At 42.4% G+C, this 19083-nt stretch overlaps 1 protein-coding gene across 5 annotated transcripts in view; it reads left to right on the top strand.

The window, feature by feature from the left end:
* Positions 1–19083, top strand: part of SASH1 (SAM and SH3 domain containing 1) — a 189560-nt gene that overhangs the window by 37456 nt on the left and 133021 nt on the right. For all 5 annotated transcript variants that reach the window (XM_078054596.1, XM_078054594.1, XM_078054595.1 and 2 more), the window contains exon 2: positions 5520–5648. In XM_078054596.1, coding sequence (XP_077910722.1) covers positions 5604–5648 — 45 coding nt within the window. In that variant the 5' untranslated portion in view covers positions 5520–5603. The remainder of the gene's footprint in view (positions 1–5519; positions 5649–19083) is intronic.

Genomic DNA, 19083 nt, shown 5'->3' with positions numbered 1-19083 from the left:
ATGGAGTCAGGACAGCTAAGATAAAACAGCACTGACATCCGGTTTTGCAGCTTAGACAGGACTGCGCTAGCATTCTCCGTCCTAAAATAAGACAGTTAACCACAGAGCATTTGTCCCTATCACGGGCAAGGGGCAGTTAAGATATAAGCCCCCAGATGTCAACAAAAAAAGACCGTGAGCACGTAGACATTAACCTAATAGGTACACAGATACGTGACTAGAGGGCTGATTGGCATGACTCAGCACACCGTGATTGCTTAATATAGTTCTGCAGAAGAGCTCATAAAAACCCCTCAACTGAGACACTCCAGGGGCAACCCTCTCGGGTCCCCTCCCTCTCCGGGCACTTTATACTCTTGCTCAATAAGCTTTGCTTTGCTGCCCACCACTCTTCATCTGGTCCACCTCCTCATTCTTTGAAGTGGCGTGACCAAGAACCTGGGGCACTGAAGGCAGAGAATTCCTGCAACACCATCTCACAGATTCAGTGAGGCTGAACAAGGAAATCAGAATTAAAGTCTTTTTTATGGTAGTAGCGATTTCACCTGAAAGGTTGCTGGAAGTGTTTATCACCCCAGAATCTTTAAACAAGCTAATTAAGAATGAAAACAAATTGTGAAGTCGTTCAAGAAATCAGGCTTCGTTGTCGTGTAGTGATTTCTTTCGTGGATTTAGCTTGTAGGGGACTGATGTATTGACATATAGCTCTGTCCCTCTCCAAAACAACAGGGAGCAATGTAAATATAACATGTACTTTATATTATGCAATATATATATGGACTTATAGACAAAAAAGGTAGAGACACACTAAATTAAAGAGTCAGGAGACTTCTCTTTCTCCCCCTCAACGTTGGGGATTCAGAGCAACACGTTGAGTTTTCCCTCCGGGCTCTGTCTTTACAGATACATAAAATAGCAGGACCACAGGTTCATTTGCATTCATTTGCATTTGATCTACATACAACCATACAGATTACATTGTATTTCCTGGTGTTTTCAGGATTTTTTTTCTTTTTTTTCTCCCTTAAAGACTGTCAAAGATATTCTGAACCATAAGTGACATCTGGGAAAAAAGAGAGCAAAAATAACAGAAGTTAATGATACAAATGCTTTGTTTTCATAGTACTTTTAGTTTTCACTTCTCCCAGAGACAGAAGTACATTGGGATAAATATCAGAAATACTGTTAAATCAGTTGTTGGGAGAACAGTGCTATTTCTTTTTTCCTTAATTGCAACAGCAGTCTACCTGATATGAATTGTTCGGTACAAATGCCCCTTATCTCTATATTTTTATGTTGGTTGTATAAAAGAGGAGTGTTTGGTAGAAATGTATGCTATGGCTTCTTGGGAAGATTACACAAGATTTGCCCTCTGCTGACCTGCCGCTGGGAGTAAGACCACAGATTTGATTTAAAGCCATATCAAATGAAGTAGATGGCCCTATGGAAAGATGCTGTGACCTGGTTTTATAATAAGAAAAGGAAGGAGAACTTGAATTTGCATGGATTATATTCTTTTTTTTTTTTTTTTTTAAGATGAAGATGGGAAAATTCTTATAAAAAGATCATGGGGCACAAAATTTCACAATTACTTAAAATCTTTTGAGGAAATAAGAGTTCCCCCATTCCTAAACTTGAACCCATATTGCTTCAGCCTGATGCATGAGAACCAAAGGGGAAGAATAAGAAGTGAAACAAATTAGCCAAGTGATAACTCTGGAGCAGAAACAATGAATATCTTAAAAGAAAAAAAAAGTTTAAAAAGGAATCTATTTCAGTGTTTTAATAATTGTATTTAGAGAGAGTTTAAAATCATAGTCCAGAGTTTATTCTGTAACATGAGTGCCTCTTGACATCAGCATTGTGGGATGTTGAGTCAGACATGAACTTCATATCCCCAAAAGAAAGATGCATGAGGTGTGGTGCTATTAAATATCCAGCTGCATTATTTAAATTCCCTGCAGACTAATTTTGTGAACATTTCTGGTAGAAGTGAATGTTTTTACTGAATAGGTCTATGCTATCTCAAGTAGGAACAGGTTGGACAGAAATGGTGCAGAGGTTTCCAGGTAGTCCTGAAAGAGCATGGGCGTTGAGAGGATAAAGAGAAAATGATCTTGTGGTTGTTCGTTGGTTCCATTTGATGGGGATGAACAGGATTCCTTTCTGGGGATGGCAGACAAGACCTATTTTTTAAAAACATGTTCTTTTATTCTTTTGCATTGCTTGGCATTTAAATCATCAAGACTGATGAAAATGGAAATTTAGGGGACTTATTGCACATCTGGAAAGCGATTTGGGAAAACAGAGACGCAGCTGTGCCACCCTGTTCTAAATTATTGTCTGCCAGGCGCCAAGTAAGGAGTGGATAATGCAGCATGTTGCAGGGTGTGAAGCGTTTGCTGTCTTTGGCCTGTGTTGAGTTGAACAGCTGCCTTTTTTCTTATGAGCAATGGATATATTTTCCAGGCCCCCAAGTTATTGGGGAATTTTGGGTGATTTGGACTGAGAAATAGGGACTTAAACTCTTTCACTAGTGGCAGAAAATTTTGCTCGGCAGCTTGGAAACTTGAGAACTGAACAGTTGGTTTTGAAGGTGTTGCTTGGAAAAAGGGGGAAAAGGGTAATTTGAACTAAGAATTTTTTTGGAGTGGACTTGATTATTCCAAGGAAACAGTTGATTGTGTTAAGTTGTGTTAAGTTGTGCAGTTCAGCTGGTTATTTTGAATAAATAAATTCTTGTATTTATTTATTTGAATTCTTGAAGCCAGAATTCAAGATTGGAGCACTTTGGCTAAAACAGTACAATTCTTAGTGCTTCTGTGAAAGAGAGAGAGAGAGAGAGATTTCCACTTAAGAACAACAAGCCATAGGAAAGATTCACTCAGATATTAGAAGATGTGGGTTTTATATTTGGTCAGAAGTTTCCCTTCCTGGATGGATGAAGGTAGACGTTTCTGGATAAAGACAGGATAGATAGCATCATATTCTCGAGAGACTTGACATGACTCTGAAGGGCCCAGGAGCTTCCAGGGGCCCCAGCAGTGGTGGGCAGTGGCCAGATCCAGGCAGTCACTCATAAAAGCGGGTTCTCAGGTCCTGGGCTGCAAGCCGTGTTCCCCCCACCTTCCAGCGCACACTTTGAAGGGAGCGCCTTGGTCTTTCTCAGTATATGCTGGGGGCGGGTGCTAAGGAAACATGAGGATCTTGAAGAGAAGGGGGCCTGGGAGGACTTTGTTTCTTTGAAGTGTAAGCAAACGTGTTGGCTTAATAGAAGGCAGCTGCCCAGGCAGCCATGGACTCAAGCCCTTGCTTCAGCAGGCACTATGCTCTCATTCTCCTAGTCCTGGCTGTGAGTGATAGCTGGTGTTCAGGACTCAGTTCTCTGGGTGTTGGCACTGAGGTGGGTGGGGTGGGAGAGGGCTGCTCTGAGGGGAAAGCTGTTGCTGTAGGAAGCTGCTGGTCGCTCTTCTGGCTGCCCTGGGCCTCCCAGTCTGTGGGCCTGAGCTCCTTCCTCAGCCGGGCGGGACTGGGGAGCAGAGGTGAAGTGAAGGGCCCTGAGATGTGGGCCAGCAAGCTGGGGGTTTATTTTGTCACCTAGGTGATTCTCAGAGGAAGGTGAGCTGGTCAGCTCTGTTTAGCATGGTCACTTTGGTGGCTGGGTTCATGGCAGATTAGACAAAGTGGGGAAATGGACAGGGTACGTGTTGTTGAGTTGAGGCGAGTCAGGGCAAACCTTGGGGGATCATAGTTTGATTTACCATGCTGTATTTCAGGAACGTCACCTTAAGATATTCTGGTCTGGCCCCCTTCCTCCCCAGTGATTCTGGTTTCAGGCAGTTTGACAGCAGTAAAGCAAAGACCAGCAGGCTGACCACCCCTGGACCTTTCCTCAGAGGCTCAGCAGCAGATTTCTTACCTTGACTAATCTTACTTCCCTACTGGGGGACCTATTGAAGAGGAGGTTGGGCTCTCAGCTTCTCTACTGTGTCCTTCCAGCCTGTTGTCTGAGATAGACGGACAGACCAACGGACCGAGTGGGGAATGACTTTTGCCCAGACATGTTCAGATACTCAAAACACCTTATTTTGTCTCATAAGAGTTCTTCTCACCCCTAGATCTGCACTGGGGATTTGGAGGCAATTAACCTCAAAGGAGAACATTTTACTGGTGGGAAAGGAAGAGGTTTTTTTCTAAAAAATCATTTGTTTTCATTTCTGTTTCTCCCGTCTGTCGGTTGCGTAAAATCGGTAAACACATATCTAGGATAGAGATTGTTTTGACCCAGACCTCTTGAGAAGGCCTGGAAGTCTTCAGCAGAAAGGCTTTTGGAGAACTCTTAATTCCCCAACTCCACTTGCAATCTGAGCGTGTTTAGCAGCATTTTACAAGTGTTGCTGTGTGTGATGTGATAGGGCTGTGCTCTGTAAAATGGAAAATGTGGGCGCCTTCTAGGCTCTCTCAAAGTTGTGTTTCTTTGGTGGTCTTTGTAGCGCCATTTATTCATACCAAAGAAAGGACATGTTGGGAGGTACAAAGGGGCAGGGGAAATGTTTCTATGAATGAATGAATGAAGCAAACGGCATGACTTAAAATGTAGGCAGCACTTGTCCTCATGAATGTGTTCAGATGTGCATTTAGGCATCCACTCCCCTAAGGGAAGACTACAGTCTGAAACATTATCTTGAGGCGAATGTTAGTAACTAATAAGCCTATGTGCCAGCCTGACTGTGTTCCTTCATTAGTTCCACTGTGAGATAGGTACTCAACTGCTCCGGTGTTCCCGCCTCGGGCCACTGAGTTGTAAGGGGCAGCAGAGCTGAGTCTGGGCTCCAGAGCGGCTGCTGAGGCCCCAGGTGGGTTTCCTCTTTAGGTGAATTTGTAACGTGTACTCTCCTTGCATGTTATTCGTATTTCTTGGAATAACTCAAGGGATAGGGTGTTCTTGTAAAGGGTCTCTTGGGAAGGCATGGCACAGGTGGTCTCAGATGTAGCATCCTCATCAGTCCTCAGTCCTCTGGTTCTCATCAGAATTTCTGGGAGTGGGGTCCTGGTACCAGAATTTCTCAGAAGCTTCCCAGGAGGTTCTGGTGCAGCCACTGATTGGGCTTTAGGGAGCCTCTCACCTGCACAGTGCCTTCTCTGAAGGCGCACCCCTGAGGGTTTCTGAGCCCTGCCAGGCAGGCGGAGGTGTGGGTTTAAGACCGTGGCCTTGGCATCGGCAGTCCCGGGTTGGAGGCCTGGCTTCTTTGCTTGTTAGCCCTGGAACCCTTGGGCAGTCACTCAACTTCTTTGGCCTCCTGTTTGTTCACCTGCACAGTGAGGAAACGGGTCTGGTGTCCAGCGGGTATCCTGAGGATTAGGAGGTGTCACACATGAAAGTTAGCCTGGCGCTGAATCCCAGCCATGGTTAGTGTAACTGCATGGAGAGGGGCACCAAAAGCGGTGGGTCTTTTTGCAGGTGGACTGACTGCCTTTGTTCTTTTCCTCTTTCTTCCTGCTGCCCTCCTCGCCCCCAGGACGGCTCGCTGGGAAACATCGATGACCTGGCACAGCAGTATGCAGATTATTACAACACCTGTTTCTCTGATGTGTGCGAGAGGATGGAGGAGCTCCGGAAACGGCGGGTGTCCCAGGACCTGGATGTGGTGAGTGGGTGGCACTGAGAACATGCTTCTGCCCGGCGGGGCTGCTCGGTGTCCTGCCCCTGATGCAGCACTCCTTCAGGCCTTCTGACGGTCCTGCTCGTGCCTGGGGTGTCCCTCTGTGAGCTGCTGTGCTAGATCGGGGTACAGGTCCCAAAGGATGAATCATCTAGCTCTGTGGTCATCAGATGAATTGAGTATTCGCGGGGATGGCATGACCAAATCTTTGTATTCACGAAAAGACTAGATTTTATGTTTTAACCTAAGTGACAAGAGTGTTTTCCCTGTTGGCCAGTGTACACTACATTTTTATGGACTCTAAGCCCGAAGAATGTCTAGGCTAGATCTTTTCTTCTTTCCTTTCACCCTCCCTCCCTCCCTCCCTCCCTTCCTTCCTTCCTAAAATAAAATTTATTTTTTTTTATTTTATTTTTTTTTTTAAAGATTTTATTTATTTATTTGACAGAGAGAGACACAGCGAGAGAAGGAACACAAGCAGGGGGAGTGGGAGAGGGAGAAGCAGGCTTCCCAAGGAACAGGGAGCCCGATGTGGGGCTCGATCCCAGGACCCTGGGATCATGACCTGAGCTGAAGGCAGACGCTTAACCGACTGAGCCACCCAGGTGCCCCTAAAATAAAATTTAAAGAAGCCAGAAACCACCCTAATTTCTCACCTGGTAATTACCATGTTGGTATTTTAGCAGATCCCTGCTCAGTGCTTTTCCTGGGCATTTTTACATCAGCAATGTAATTCTTGCTTTTTTACTTAATATTTTATTATAGTTCTTCCATGTCATTAAGATCTTCATAATCACCATTTTTCATGGCTCTATCCTTGCACTCAGGTGTTGAAATTCATTTGGCTGTTTCATGAAGACCATTTAGGATTAATGCCGCATTTGAACTTGCATGTGATAAATAGTAAATAAATAGCTTAGGTCTCTCTCTGTAATCTATATGTGTGCTAATGTTTCCATGTTGTGCATTTGCTACAAAAAAATCTTACTGAAACTTCTGCGCTTATTAATTTAAATTTTCATTGTATATTCTGTTTGGTTTCATCTGGTTCAGTGCTTTTCAAATTGTTTTATTTCACTGTGGTGACCTCAAGACCCCTTCAGGAATGTCTCCTCATCCAGACCAACTCCTTTTTGACCATCTTTTATATACGGGGGGGGGGGGGGGTAGGGGAAGAGAGAAGGGGCCACATGGATCTGTTTTGAATAAGAGTCTCTGTGCCTTTAAAAACAGTTTGAAAACTGCTGATTCACTCGAATCCTTATTTATTTATTTTTTAAAAATTTCCGTAAATCTGCTTAGGGTAGGAATAAAAGAAAAAGCAATAATTAAGAAACTCGGAACAAAGAATTCATTTATTAATAATTCTTTTATGTTATAAAGGACCTATTATATAACAACTAGTTTAGGCAACTAGTTTAGGCACCTTTGTTATTCTGCAAGTGGACATGCTTCACTTCTACATTGAGACTCTGGCATTCCTATGGACTTTAATTTCTTTCCTTAACTCCACCTAAGTGAAGATTCTTCAGGTCAGGAGTAACAGTGTATCATGACTGTCAGATACCTATTGGTTCTCAAATTGTTCACTGCCTGGGTAGTAGGCAGTGGTGGGAGTTAGTACAATTGAGTTGATTGAGGCTGAGAAGCATGGGTTGGGGGCTGAGAGCCATCATCCTGGGAGCCTAACATCCTGGCCCAGGCAGGCACATGGGCGTCATCATTGCCCAGGGCATCTTTCCTATAGCTTTGTCGTCTGGCATGTGTGAATGGCAGGGTTGTTTCTTCCTTTTTAACAAAAGTAACCTCATGTGGCCGAGGACTCCATTGAAATTAATTAGGCTCTTTTATTAGGGCATCATTAATGAAAAAGGACGGCCCCCCCTTTTTTCTGTGGGGGGCAAGATTGCAGCTGAACAACAACTTAAAAATTGCACTGAATTCTTGGATATTGTAATTTTGACCTTGAATGATAGTCTGGTAGCATACTTTGTGGCTTCCTTGGACATTTTGCCATGCAAGAAAATGCTTGCTGTGCATTGGTAGATGATCCTGGATGTAACACACAACTGCTGTCCCAGAATTCCAGCTGGTTAAGAGTTGGGGTTACCGTCACCACCGCAAGGTGTTTAGGAACTTTGGAAGGCAGCATCTAGGTAGGAAAGAAAGCCTGCTTGGCAGTGGGATAAGTAACTTCTTCCCATTTAGACAGATGGGCTTAATTTGGTATGCTATGTTCCAGAGCTGCAAAAGATAGTCTGGGGGAAAAAAAAAAACACCGTATGAGCTTAATTAGTTCTCATCAAAGGTGCAGGAATGTGGTGGTGGGTAAAATTGATGGGAGCTCATTCGAGCCAGGCTGGAAACTTTGTTCATCCTTTAAACAGTAGTTAGTGAAAAAAGTAAGATCCCAGATGGGTATATTCAGGTTCTCTTTTCTAGGAAATTCTAGGCAGGTTGGAGAGGTAAAGGGGAGCTCTGGAACTGCTGAATGCCAGGTTAGATGCCATGTGTCCTGTTTGTCATCCACATGGTTCAGGAGTCTAGAAGTCCATGTGAGATGTGCTTTAAGGTCATCCATCATTCATTTGGGCCATGTATGCAACACTAGCGACATATTCCAAGTTCCCTCTCATGGTGGTTAGCTCATCACAGATTGAGTCCTGATGGGAACTCATTTTGTTGAAAAGCTGTAACTTTCAGTCCATAATGCTCCCTTTATTGCATTATTTTATTTATTTTTTCGTTATTTTATTGCACATTATTCCACTTTTGGACAAGTAGACAAACTTCTTCCCTGTTTTGCTGTTGGAGCAGCTTTGGGTCTGAGGACCTGCAACTTTATACTCCTTTTGATGTCCATAAGCAGTCCCGTGAAAGCTGAACTGAGGTGGCTTGGAATAGAAAGAATCCACCAAAAGCAGTAAGAGGAATACAGTAGGAGCCTAAAGAGTTTTTTTTTTTTAAGAGAGATTGAGAACACAACAGCAGGGATGTGGGGAGTTGGGGAGTGGGTAGAATCCTAAGCAGGCTCCAGACCCAGCCCAGAGCCGGACCCGGGGCTCGATCTCATGACCCTGAGATCATGATCTGAGCCAAAATCTGACGCTTAACCTACTGAACCACTCGGGCGCCCCACCTAAAGCATTTTATATGGAAAAAAGTAGCATTAAGTTTGGTGTGTCTGCTGTAGAAAAAGTCATTCAGAGAAAGCCTTGAATACAGAGTTTTGAACGATGGGTTGAATCAGTTTATGACTTTGTTTCATTTCAGATTCTCTGGGTGAATTTTGGCAATTGAGGGAATATTCTATAGATAGAATAGATAATCTAGATATTTGTGTTTGGCTTTAAAAGTCAAAAAATGCATTGTCTTTAAGAGCTAATTACATGTCAACCAGAGAACACACCAACCAAAAAGATACCCTGCCCACAGCAATGCTTAACCTAACCCTGAAAAATATAAGGTTTTGATAATTATGTTAGTGATTAACTTTCTGGATTGAATATCGAGCTACTTTTCCAGGACCTAATCACCCGCTCCCTACTAGCATAAAGCACTTCCTTGATAAAGTGTTTTTGGGGCCAGTTAGTTTAGATGAAGGCAACAGAGAGTCCAGATGGGTGAACATTCAACAGTATAAACAAGGATTATGATTCAAATTTATAACTATGGAGAGAGTTTTTATTTAGCACCAAACGGGCCTTAAAGGAACAGTATGTCTGGACCTGAGCCTTTGCCTCTGCTGGGGATTGGGACATAAGTGCTTGTGAACAGCAGGGAAGCTGCCCATATTTCTACACATTTGGCACATCCCTGAGCACTGCGTGTTTTTTTGGCTGGGCGAGTCTGCATTTGGAAATGATACGGCTTTCCAAGTCTATAATGGGCCCATCTCTAGTGATGCGAAGTCCAACATCTGTCAAGATGACACGGTGGCTAGGAAAGGGACACAGGCAAGGTGGGCAATTATGACCTGCCATATCGGCTTCCTCGGCATCTGTGAGGTTTTGAGTGTGCCTGGGTGTGGACAGAAAACAAGTGTGTGTGGTCGTTGGTGCAATACAGCCGTGATGAAGGAGTCCCTACTTACAGGGGGACCTGGTTGACAAATGTCGGCCAAAGCCCAGCTTGGGCTCGGTGCCAGATCATGATCACCTCTGCGTGTGCACCAGGAAATGGGAGCCCAGGTGGAGACTCACGCAGGTTTTTAGGGACCAGGGGTGCAGATTCAAATATTGCACGTTATAACAGACAGATGTGACAGCCATTGCCGATGGTGTATTTATAGGAGTAAACAGATTATTTCTAGCTTTTTATTTTGGCAATTAAACATATATAAACACACTGTAACAAACTTCCGTGCCTCTTACCCAGCTTCTATAGTTGTTAGCCTTTTGAGGATCTTATGTTATCCTTACTCCCCACACCCACTTCATTATTATTTTTGAAAAGTTCTTTGTGAGGCTAAATTTGCATATTGAAATGCACAGATCTCAGCTCTATGATTTTGTCAAGAGGATGTATCCATGCCATTCACACTCTAGCTTGATATGGGACATAGTTACCAGCCCTGCCAAATTCCCTCAGTCCCTTCCCTGTGTTGAGGACAGGGAATTTTGTTGGTCTGTTTCGGTCACTTCACTTCTGCATTCCAACATAGAGAACAGTGCGTGGTGTGTAAGAGGTATGTGATAAGTATTTGTTGAGTTCATTTATTATGTAATTATTTTTAAATATTTTATGAACATTAAGCCTGTATCTGAGATTTTGCCTTTCTAGAAAGCCGGTAAAAGATGTTTTCCCCATCCACAAAGAGGTCACAATTTAGTTGGGGGCATTAGAAAAGTAAACAGACTATTAAAATGCTGTGTGGGGGTATAGAGAAGAGCCCCCCGACCCACGGTAGGAAAGCCGGGGAAGGCTTCCTGCAAGAGGTGATACCCAAGCCCCCTCATTAAGGACACAGAAGATTAACCTGATTTTGGGATGGGGGGTGGACAGTGCAGAAGAACTTAAGGCAGAGGTCACAGTTTTTGCAAAGGTCAAAAATTAAGAGAGAAAATGTGGTGGCTTTTAAGGCAATTACAAGAAGTTTACTGTGGCTGAAACCTAAGATATAAATATGTGGAGAAAAAGATACATGGTCTTCTTTAACAAGTCCTTGGATTATTCATGATATAAAAAGCTAGGATGTTCTGATTCATCACCATTCACAAGACAAAACAAAAATAATTGCCGTTTCCCAACGGTTGGCTGGCTGGGTCAAGGTGAACTTGTGGTTCCCCAGGGGCATGCAGACTTAGTTCAGACTTGGGGGGGGGGCGGGTTGTTGTTTTATCGACTTCTCTTTTGTTATTTGCTAGAGAGAACAAAACATGTGGAAAAGAGGTTTCCTGTGCCACCTGAAGATTCAAGAAAATGATGAGGGAAGGCGAGGTTGCCCCCACCTGAGTGCGTAGGTCACAGGTGTTTGGCGGGAATGTTGCCCCCCTGGACCCGTGTTCTCGCTTCCGAAGGATGGCAATGTGATCCGAGTGGCAAAGTGTCTGGCGTTTAAATATTACACTGCTGAAGCCCTACCATTGCTCTGAGAGGCATTTGTTTTTGTTTTGTTTCATTTTGTCTTCACGGACAGGACTCGCCAGCTTGGGGCCACTGTTAATTTGCAGATTGCAGGCAGAAACAGTGGGCATTAAACGTCAAGTCTGAGCTACATTCTACTGTGCGATTCACAGACTTGATGTCAAAATACACTGAGGCTTTATGTCTTAAGCCACATGGTGATACAGTTCTCTGCCCTGGCTCTTCTCACACAAAGTCCCATTTATAGTCAGAGGCCCAATGGCAATTTAGTCAGCATTTTTGTGCATTGTACCACACTAACATGGATGGACGGAAACCCATCTCTTGGCTGCCAGATTTGATCTCGGCATCCTGCGCCACTTGTAATGGAGGTGTGCTTCTATCCTTTTACACTTAGGAACCTTGGTCGACTGCATGTATAATTTGGGAGCAGTTTAGATGTGTTGTGTGTGATATAATCGTCTACAAGGCGAGAGGTCTTCATCAGGTTTTTCAAATATGGCTCAGTGACGTCAGCTTCATTTTTGCTCCTGAGCATTGAGAAATGACTGTTTTTGTTTGTTTGCATTTTCTAAAACACAATATGCCTAGGGGATTAAAAACCAAAATAGCATCTTCCTCAGAATTACAAATGTTTGCCAGAAAGGGAAAGACGTCCGAGCTTTGTGGTTGTTTTCATTTACATACAATGAAGAATTCCTAAATTTTAATCACATGGGCAGTAACTGGGGAGAAAAGCCAAGGAATTAAAGTCGGTGAGGCCACTTTGATGGCAGAATCAGAGCTTGGGAGGGCTTGGCCAGCATTTGGGAGGGAAAAGGAGCATTCCTGTTTTTGGAATCAGGACGTTTCATAGTTGAGCAAGTCCCCGCCAGGTGCCTTTTTGGAGCCCTGGGACATCAACACCAGGTCACCACAACTGTAGTGCCATCTAAATGTTTGCATTTTAACACTTAAGCACTCTTAACGTGGGAGGTTGCAGTGTAATTTATTTGTGCATATCCCAAGGGAAGTATAGGCTTTTTAAACATGTGAATTTGTAGCACGCTAGAGACCTATGTTTATGGTCTTGCCTTCAGACAAAATGTAAAGGAGCGTGATGGATGTTTATTTTCAGGGCCTAAGTGGGTTTCTGTGGCTGTATGTAGAATGCCTATAATGATGCAGTCATCAAAGGTCTAAATTTGAGGCCTCTGGTGGGGACCGAGTGTCTCAGGCCAAGTGGCCCACTTGTCCTTCGAGGCTCTGTTTAGGGAATAACGAATGTTGGGGGTCTGAAATGGGATTAGACAGAGAAGGGCCGGGCGCAGACAGGAAGTCACCTGGGGCACAGCTGCCATTGGCCTCCTGACCTTTTGGTCGGGACTTTAGACCAGTCTCACCACAGCTCCTGGCACCGGCATGACTGAGGACAGAGAGACGTGGGCCCTGGGACACCTGGTATATTTGATGTAGTTTTGGAATGTTGGTGAGGTCCGGAGCCCACGGCCAAGACAGAATTCTTGAGACCGTCTTCGGTGCAAAAAGGTGGTTTTATTAAAGCACGGGAACAGGACCCGTGGGCAGGACCCCTGGGCAGAAAGTTGCTGCTGCCTGCTGGCTATTGATCTGGGGTTGTGAGGAGCAACTGATTATATACTTTGGGGTTGGGGGAAGTAAAGATAAGGGACATTCCAAAGGGTTTTCATATGCTAAAGAAGACTCTAGGGATGCCTGAGGCCTTTTTATCAAACCAGGGTTGTTTTTCCCTCTAGCAAAGCATTAACATGAAGATAGTTGGGAGCTTCCTGGAGGGGGGTTATACTCTGCCTACCTCAAATATTTGTCAAAGGGCGGCAAGTTATAAGGACATTTAGTTTGATCTACATTTCCTTCTGCATCTGTTTCCCACCTCATATTGATCTGAGCCACTTCTTATAAGAAGATCATTACAGGGATGCCTGGGTGGTTCAGTCAATTAAGCGGCCGACTCTTGGTGTCAGCTCAGGTCTTGATCATAGGATCGTGAGTTCAAGCCCGGTGTTGGGCTCCACGCTGAAGAAGAAGAAAAGACCATTACACCCGTTTCAGCAGTTATTTTTTTAAATCTGGAGCTGCCTTTCCTTCAGTTTGGAAGTTTTGAGAATTTTATCTTAAGTAGAAGAAAGCGAGATGGTACGGTGTTGAGCTAATGTCTTCAGTGCAGCCGATCCAGTCACTCTTCTGGCTTTTCAACCATTTGGGTATCTGGAAGGACACAAACTAATTTGGTGGCTTTGGAAAATACATCTCCATTTCCTCTAATGTCCCATTATATTACTCAAAAGAAAACATTCATTTCTAGCTTTTTTCTTTTTTCTTTTTCTTTTCTTTCTTTCTTTCTTCCTTTTTCCTTTCCTTTCCTTTCCTTTTCCCTTTCCCCTTCCCTTTCCCCTTCCCCTTCCCCTTCCCTTTCCCCTGGGTATTAGACATGGAGGCTTAATTTATGAACTGCAGCAATGATGTTCGAGTTCAGGCTCAGGACTAAGCCAGTTTCTCCATGTCTGGCTCTTCTGAGGCTTGTGCACAAATCATTTATTTATAAGGGATAGTTTGAGAGACTTTCTGCAATTATTTACCATACGAAGATTCTCTAAATTTGTGCCATCCATCTCATGGGCCCTAGCAGAAGCTGGTGGAACTTAATCAGAAATAAATCAAGGGCGAGTCCAAACCAGATTAGAAGCACGTCATGAATATTCGTGAACATCTGGATGTGTTTGCGGGGGTGTGTGTGATTTTTTTTTTTAATGTGTGAGACGGAGGAGGCATGGCTTCTTAACAGAGATGCCAAGAGGAAGACAGATTTCCAGCTGTGATTTCAAAGGGTTATTTTTGTTTGTATGTGTATGTCCTTTCTCCTTAGGGTGTGGGTTTCACTCTTCCAGTATATTCCTTTGGTCTCTTTCATCTTCTGGAATCTGTTTTGGTATTTTATCTGAATTCTTCATTGGAGTTTGTTGCTTGACTCATGAAGATTAAGCCTTTCTAAAGGAGAATTTTAACTTAAGGAAAAACATAATCTTTAATATTTTTTTTATGTAAAGATCTTATTTATTTTATTTTAGAGAGAGGGAGAGAGAGAGAGAGTGGTGCGAGCGGGGGGAGGGGGATGTGGGCAGAAGGAGAGGGAGACCCTCAAGTAGACTCCGGGCAGAGTGCTGAGCCCTACACAAGGCTCGACCTCATGACCCCAAGATCATGACCCAAGCCGAAACCAAGAGTCGGACACTCAACCGACTGAGCCACCCAGGCGCCCCTCCTGTTTAATATTTTTGATGAATCTTTTAAATGCTGTTGTTACTGGGATAATTATCAGTTAAGCTATTCTGCGTGACTGCTCATCAGTATGACTTACCATGTCACTCAGTGTACTTTATCTGCCTCACTAAAGTACTGCCAATAACTAGAAAGTCAGGGTGAATACAGTACGAGGAGGCCATAATAATAATTATGCTGATAATTATCACAATAATGACATTTTAAAAAGTCCGTTGGAGTTTATGAGGCATCCACATCTACTACCTGATTTAGTCTTTTTAATAACCCTGTGAGATGGATATTAGTTATCTTACTATTTTGACTGGGCAGAGGAAGAAACGAATACTCCCAAAGGGAGGCCGTATTGCCTGGAAGAGAAGACCCAGACTCAGACTACTTTGCCCACCCACCTGGATATTCACTGCCTGGAGTCTCAATCCCAGCACTGCCTGTTGGGGATGACAATGGCTTCTTCACCAGGTTGCTGTAAAGATTAAATAAAGATGATGTTTGTAGCACCCTCACCAGACTTCCTAGGTACAAGTTAGAGATCAATGAATATCTGTAACAGATACCATTTTTGTTATTTATCTTAGAAATACTAATTTTTTTTTTTAGAAATACTAATTATCAATGAGTAATGATCATAAAAATAGGACTTGTCTAAAATCAAGCGGCTTGGGGCGCCTGGGTGGCTCAGTCAGTTAAGCGTCTGCCTTCAGCCCAGGTCATTGTCCCAGGGTCCTGGGATCGAGCCCCGCATCGGGCTCCCTGCTTGGTGGGGAGCCTGCTTCTCCCTCTCCCTCTGCCCCTTGCCCTGCCTATTTGTGCTCTCTCATTCTCGGTCTCTCTGTCAAATAAATAAAAATAAAATCTTAAAAAATAAATAAATAAAATAAAACCAAGTGGCTTGTAAGTATCTGGAAAGGGATTTGGAACAGGAGCTCGGTGCCAAGTCTCTGCATCTCCCCAGGCCACTCGTTAGCCTTGCTTTTTACTCTGAGAGATTTTTCTCAGTCTTCTTCCCCAAGAATGTGGATCTTGATTTACAGATTAGGTTGTGTGCTTGGGTAATATAATATGAAAGTGAAAATGCAATATTATAAGGCATAATATAAAATCATTTTTATTATACAAATTACAATAATACACTCATTGTAAAAAAAATTGAAAAGAGAAACCTACAAAATTCTTTAAAGTAGAAGTTTAAAGTCTCCTAATACTCATTTACCAAAGATGACAATTCTAAACAGTTAGGTTTTATTTATTTTTTTATTTAAGCATTTTAAAAATTTTATTTATTATTGAAGTATATTGACATACAATATTATATTAGTTTCAGGTGTACAGTATAGTGATTTGGCAATTCTGTGCATTATGCAGTGCTCACTACGGTTAAGTGTAGTCACCGTGTGTCACTATACGAAGTTATTACACTATTATTGACTGTATTCCCTACGCTGTACTTTTCATCCTTGCGACTTACTTATTTATAACTGGACGCTTGTACTTCTTAATCCCCTTTATCTGTTTTGCCCATCCCCCCCACTCACTCCCCCTCTGGCAGCCACCAGTTCTCTGTATTTTAACAGTCTGTTCGTTTTGTTTTTTAGATTCTACACGTAAGTGAGATCATACAGTATTTGTCTTTCTCTGACTTACTTCACTTAGCATAACACCCGTAGGTCCATCCACGTTGTTGCAAATGGCAAGATCTCATTCTTTTTTTTATGGCTGAGTAATATTCCCTTGTGTATATATACATATACATATACATGCATATATATACACACACACACACACCCACATCCTCTTTATCCGTGCATCTATCCAGTACTTGGGCTGCTTCCATATTTTGGCTATTGTAAATCATGCTGTAAATAGGGGTGTAAATATTTTTGAATTAGTGTTTTTGTTTTCTTTAGGTAAATACCCAGTAGTGGAAGGGACTGGATGATACGGCATTTCTATTTTTAATTTTTGAGGATCCTCCATACTGTTTTCCAGAGTGGCTGCACCAGTTTGCATCCCACCAACAGTGCATGAGGGTTCCTTTTTCTCCACATCCTTGCCAACACTGTTATTTCATGTCTTGATAGCAGCCATTCTGAGTGCTGTGAGGTGCTCATTGTGGTTTTGATTTGCATTTCCCTGATCAGTAGTGATATTGAGCATCTTTTCATGTGTCCATAAGCCATTAGCTTTTAAATAGTTTTCTGGGAGGCGCCTGGGTGGCTCAGTCGTTAAGCATCTGCCTTCGGCTCAGGTCATGATCCCAGGGTCCTGGGATCGAGCCCCGCATCGGGCTCCCTGCTCAGCGGGAAGCCTGCTTCTCCCTCTCCCACTCTCCCTGCTTGTGTTCCCTCTCTCGCTGTCTCTGTCAAAAAATAAAAATTAAAAAAAAAAAAAAATCTAAATAGTTTTCTGGAGTTCCACATTATTTTCTATTTATTCTCTTTTTGCATCTTTATTTCTCTTCTTTTTCTCTTTGCACACACAGAAATATATGCTTAGAGACAGACAGACATCATGTTTAACTTAGAGCCGAGCTGAGGCAGCAAATTAGGAGGGTGGACTAGTTGCTTGAGAGTCATCAGATAGTGGTATGAAGTAAATGAAGAGACAAGAAATTGAAAAAGTAGTTAGAAGAACTCAAAAAGCTCAACAACCTGGACTATTTAGAATAGGGACAAGCAACTTTGTAGATTCTGTGGGCAATCCAGAATTTAAAGTAATCTCTTAAAATTATATTCCCTGCATTGTTACAGAGCACAGGGGATCGTAGACTTCAGAAAAATTAAATTCAAGAAGGTAAAAGAACACGAAGACATTTTACTGTACATTTATATATTTACTGTATATTCAGTATATTTAACAGAATAACCCAATATTAGAGGGTTTATGATATTGTAATTTTAGTTTGTTATAGAATAACTGTTTGAGAGATGACTAAATGATGGCATTCAGTATTCTTCCTGAAAGTGAATGCAGGGAATTGGTAGAATCAGCAAAGCAAAACAACATTTACTGGATCTCTGGTGTGTTTCAGTAACATATTTGGTGCCATGAGGAAGCTATTAGAATCATGAGGAAGCTCATGTTGCAATAGAACAAGACAGCCAAGGATAAGATTATATTAGTCACAGTCATAAGTGGGCGATACAGATCTGCCTACAACATATTCTAGCTCTCCATCCATTCACATGGAGCTACGTTAAGCAGCAGGAAAACAGAAAAGGTTACAGTGGCGATGCTTGTTGGTTGGAAGGCTTAGCTGAACTGGTTTGGAAGAGCAGGTGCCTCGGGCTAGGGTCAGGGCTCTGCAACATAACATCAAGTGAAAGACTGGCTTCTGAGTAATTGGGACAAAACTTGTACAGTTGCTCAGCTAATGCTATGCCATAAGCTGGACCAACAGAAGCAAACAGCTAAGCTTTAGGTGAATTTCACAGGGCTGAATTCATAAGGGCACTTATACTTAAACCGATAATGCCGACCACAGCAATGACGAAGGTTATAGTCATATATTGTTTTTCCAAGTAGATACTTTCTTTTAATTAAACTATAACTGATGGTGTTCTTTATAAAATATTTATTTTATCACTTGAGAGAGAGAGAAATATATCATCACTTATCATCCTGTGAAAGCACATAGTACATTTTGGCTCTCTTCAGTACACTCCCATAGGGCTTTTAAAAACGACTTGAGATTGAGATAAAATTCACATGCCCAAAAATCCATTCAGAATTTTAAGTGTACATTCACTGGTTTTGGTATACTCACAGATGCAGTCTTTACCACCGTCTAATCCTCGAATCCCATGGTACTTTGTATTGTTTTCATCTTTCTGTAGTGAGTGTATAATATGTTGTTCATTACTGTATCTCTGTGGCTAGCTAATACAGTTCCCAGAATGTAGTAACTGATCAGTAAATATTTGTGGAATGAATTTATGGCAATAACTGGGCACTTTGAAGATATTTGGATTCCTGTCCTCAAAAAGCAAGGCTTTCTTAATCCCCTCTTGGTTTTAAAATAAGCATGAATAAGAAACTTCTTTTAAGCAAGAAAATTTTGAAACATGTAATTTTGGGAAAAGAGTGCCTTTATTACAGAATGAATCCATTGGCTAATAAAAACATAAAATATATTAAGAGATTCAAACTTCTAATTAGAGGAGAAAAGGCTCCCAGTATGAAAGTATGTTTGATAATAAAAAAAATCTCTTTCATGCTTAAACTTGGCTTTATATCTATTTTTAAATATGGTTTGGAGGGATAAGCTACTGTCTTAAAATGGGTATCTAAGTGTAAAAGTCCAAGATCCAAGGTGGACAATCTTCATAGAAACTGGATTATTTAATATATATATGTATACATTAAATACATATATATATATATATACACACACACACACACACACACACATATTTTAAGATTTTATTTATTTATTTGACAGAATGAGAGAGAGAGGGAAAGCACAAGCAGGGGGAGCGGCCGGCAGAGGGAGTCCTGATGCGGGACTCGATCCCAGGACCCTGGGATCATGACCTGA

Source organism: Halichoerus grypus, chromosome 9 (genome assembly GCF_964656455.1).
Source record: "Halichoerus grypus chromosome 9, mHalGry1.hap1.1, whole genome shotgun sequence".
NCBI classification, from domain to species: domain Eukaryota; kingdom Metazoa; phylum Chordata; class Mammalia; order Carnivora; family Phocidae; genus Halichoerus; species Halichoerus grypus.
The sequence above is the reverse complement of the archived record's forward strand: the minus strand, read 5'-3'. Positions and strand labels throughout refer to the sequence as shown.